General features: G+C 63.0%; 1 protein-coding gene across 1 annotated transcript; it reads left to right on the forward strand.

The window, feature by feature from the left end:
- Positions 1-131: 131 nt before the first annotated feature.
- SCARA3 (scavenger receptor class A, member 3) lies at positions 132-2,449 on the forward strand (the record flags this gene model as incomplete). The annotated part of the gene is made up of 4 exons (XM_010294073.1): positions 132-186; positions 224-343; positions 854-952; positions 1,406-2,449. Coding segments are annotated over exons 1-4 (1,318 nt in total), but the record flags the coding sequence as incomplete, so codon positions are not given.
- Between the last annotated feature and the right edge of the window lie 779 nt (positions 2,450-3,228).

Below are 3,228 nucleotides of genomic sequence, written 5' to 3' on the forward strand. Positions count from 1 at the left end.
CTCGGCAGGCATCCCCGGGGCTGGGAGCAGGAGAACGCAGGCAGCAGGCAGGGCCCCGGCAGTGCAGGCAGCTCAGGTCCCTCCTGTGTTGGTTTTCAGAAGGCGAGCTGGCAGGAGGAGAGGAAGAGGAGATGCCGTCCTTCGGCTACCGACCGAGCGGGAAGGATGTCCCCCGGGGGAGAGGGGGTGCGGCAGGGCCTGATCCTTCCCTCTCTGCGCTCAGGCAGGGCACAGACCAGCTGCAGCCGGTGCCAGAAGAACCTCTCCCTCCAGACGGCCGTCAAAGTCCTCTACGTCTTCTCCATCCTCCTCATCGTGGCCGTGACCGTGCTGGCTGCCTTGGGTGAGCATGGGCAGGGTTGGGAGGTCTGGCTCCTGCCTTCCCTCCTGCCCTCCTTGGGGGGACTGGGGCTCCCCCAAAGCATCTTCAGCACCCAGGCATGGAGAGGAGCATCCAGCTCCCCCCGACCTGCCCCTGGGATGCATGTGGGATCCTGTGCGCGATGCCACCTCGCCGGGTGGCTTTACCTCCATGGGGACCTCAGGAACCACTCTGGACCCCAGAGGTTGTCACCCCGTCACCTCCACAGGCAAGGAACAGCCTCCCAGGCTCAACGGAGGGATGGCACGCTCCCCGGGGCTGGGCCCCTGGAGGGGCTTTGTAGACCTTAGCCAAGCCCCGAACCCAAAAGCCCCTTGAGACACTCACCCCACGGAGCCATCACCCACCAGCCACCCGGCCTGGCTCTTCACGCCTTCCTTGCCAGGGAACGAGCCCAGAGGAAAGGCGTGGAGGACGATCACATCCCGGTGCCTGCCCAACCTCCCCTGACCCCCTGCCTTTCCTCCTCAGTGTTCAAGAAAGTCAACTCCATCTCTGACGACATCAGCTCAGCCCAGACCTATTATGAGAAGAAGATCGTATCCATCCAGGAGGACCTCCAGGGGTTGGGTGAGTGCTTGGCGCCTGGACCTGGAGCTCTTCTCCAGGCTTTGGCACCACGTGCCCCTCCAGCTGTGTGGATCTCAGCTGCTCGGTGCTGCCAGCCAGGGGCTGAAGCGTCTCCACTTTTCAGATCCTGGGGCTCCCCCAGAGACAAAACCCCACTTACGTCCCAGGATTTTGGGGAGGGACAACTATACGACCCCAAGGGCGGGGTTGGTGCTGTTGGCCTATTTGGGGAACTTGCTGCACAAGAGGTGGCAGGAGCAGGATGAGGGTGGGAGCTGGTGCAGGCTGGTGGCATCAGGGTTGTCCCAGCCATGGCTCCATGGTGCCCATCTCCAGGGTCTGCAAGGACAAACCATGGTGAGGCTCCTTCCTCTGCTCTGGTCCTCAGCAGGAGGATCTCCCGGCCCAGTGAGGGACGGGGTGGGGTAACAGACCCCTCTGCCCTTCGTTCAGATGAGAAAACCTCGGGGAACTGCTCCCTCTGCCACGAGACGGGACAGCTGGGCCAGGAGATCACCAAGCTGCAGGGCGAGCTGGAAGAGATCCAGAAGATGCTTTTGGTTCAAGAAATCCTGCTCGACCGGACCTCCCAGACCCACGACCTCCTCTCATCCACCAGCAACAAGATCACCAGCGAGGTGGACAACTGCTCCTTCTCCACCCGGCAGGTCAACGAAAGCTTGGGACAGTTCCTGGCCCAGGTGGGGGGCTGGCAGGTGGTCACCTCCCAGCTAGACAGTTCTCTCAAGGGCTTGGCCCAGGAGCGCTACGATGTCAGAGCAGCCATGCAGCAGATGAACTTCACCCTGGGGCAAACCTCTGACTGGATCCAGGTCATCCAGAGGAAGACGGACGAGGAGACACTGACGCTGCAGAAGATTGTCACTGAGTGGCAGAACTACACCCGCCTCTTCGGCGGGGCGCGGGCCACCTCCTCCAAGACCAGCGAGCTGGTGAAGAGCATCCAAGGCAGCATCGGCGCGGCGGCTCGGCAGGTCGGCCAGAATTCGGAAAGCATGCACGACCTGGTGCTACAGGTGATGGGGCTGCAGCTGCAGCTGGACAACATCTCCTCCTTTCTGGATGACCACGAGGAGAACATGAACGACTTGCGCTACCACAACAGGTACACACAGAACCGCACGGCTGAGCGCTTCGAGACCCTGGAAGGACGCATGACCTCCCACGAGATTGAGATCAGCACCATCTTCGCCAACATTAACGCCACCGACAGCCACGTCCACAGCATGCTGCGCTACCTGGATGACGTGCGGCTCTCCTGCACCCTGGGTTTCCACACCCATGCCGAGGAGCTCTACTACCTGAACAAGTCCCTCAGCCTGGTCCAGGGCACCACGGACCTGCTGCGGGAACGTTACAGCCTGCTCAGCGCCCGGCTGGACTTTGATATCCGCAACCTGTCCATGGTCATGGAGGAGATGAAGGTGGTGGATGTCCGGCATGGGGCGATGCTGAAAAATATCACCATCTTACGAGGTAAGGTGCAATGCTGGTGGGCCCAGCCTAAGCCCTGCCTGGGACGGGTTGGGGCCAGGCGTGTTGGGCAGGCAATTTTGGGGGCTGTTCCTTCAGTGGCTGAGCATGGTGGGATCTGGGCTCCTCGGGAGTGTCCTGCACCATGGAGGACCCAAACCACTGTTGCTGAGGCCAAGGCAGTGGTGGGGTGCACACGAAGGCACCCGGACACTCTCCCATGGCTGCAGAGGTGTCCTGGGGATGGAGCTGCATGCACTCGGCTTGCAGAGCTGGCCCTGCCTGGGGGAACAGGGACAGCGGGGAGGTGACCCATGTCCTTCCAGCACGGCTGGCCTGCACGCTGGTGCCAGCGACCCCCTCTTGCTGGTCCTGGTGGAGAGGATAAGGCCGCCCCTGGACGAGGGTGCCCAAGGCTTCCCATGGTGGCTCGGGTGGCCTGGGGACATCTCCATCACCCCAGGGGAGCAGCAGGGCTGTCCCGGCTCCACCACGGGCCCCACGGAGCACAGGGGCACGCCGGTAGCTCCCCGTCCACCAGACCATCCAGCCTGGAGCCACGTGGCAAGGCCATGGGCATCGTTACCGGGCTGCCCTGACTAACGAGCCCAGGCCATTTCCTGGACCTGGTTTTCGGGGGAGTCCTGCAGTGGCCCCGTCCCAGGCAGTGCCAATGGCCCTGGGAGCCCACAGCAAGGGCTGCAGGGCTGGGGCACCTCCCTCTCTCGCCGCTTTGGGGTGCTGCCCCCCGGGCTTCATGTTGACCCCCTCCTCTCCCCCCA

This window comes from Phaethon lepturus, unplaced genomic scaffold (assembly GCF_000687285.1).
Source record: "Phaethon lepturus isolate BGI_N335 unplaced genomic scaffold, ASM68728v1 scaffold27499, whole genome shotgun sequence".
Lineage (NCBI taxonomy): Eukaryota > Metazoa > Chordata > Aves > Phaethontiformes > Phaethontidae > Phaethon > Phaethon lepturus.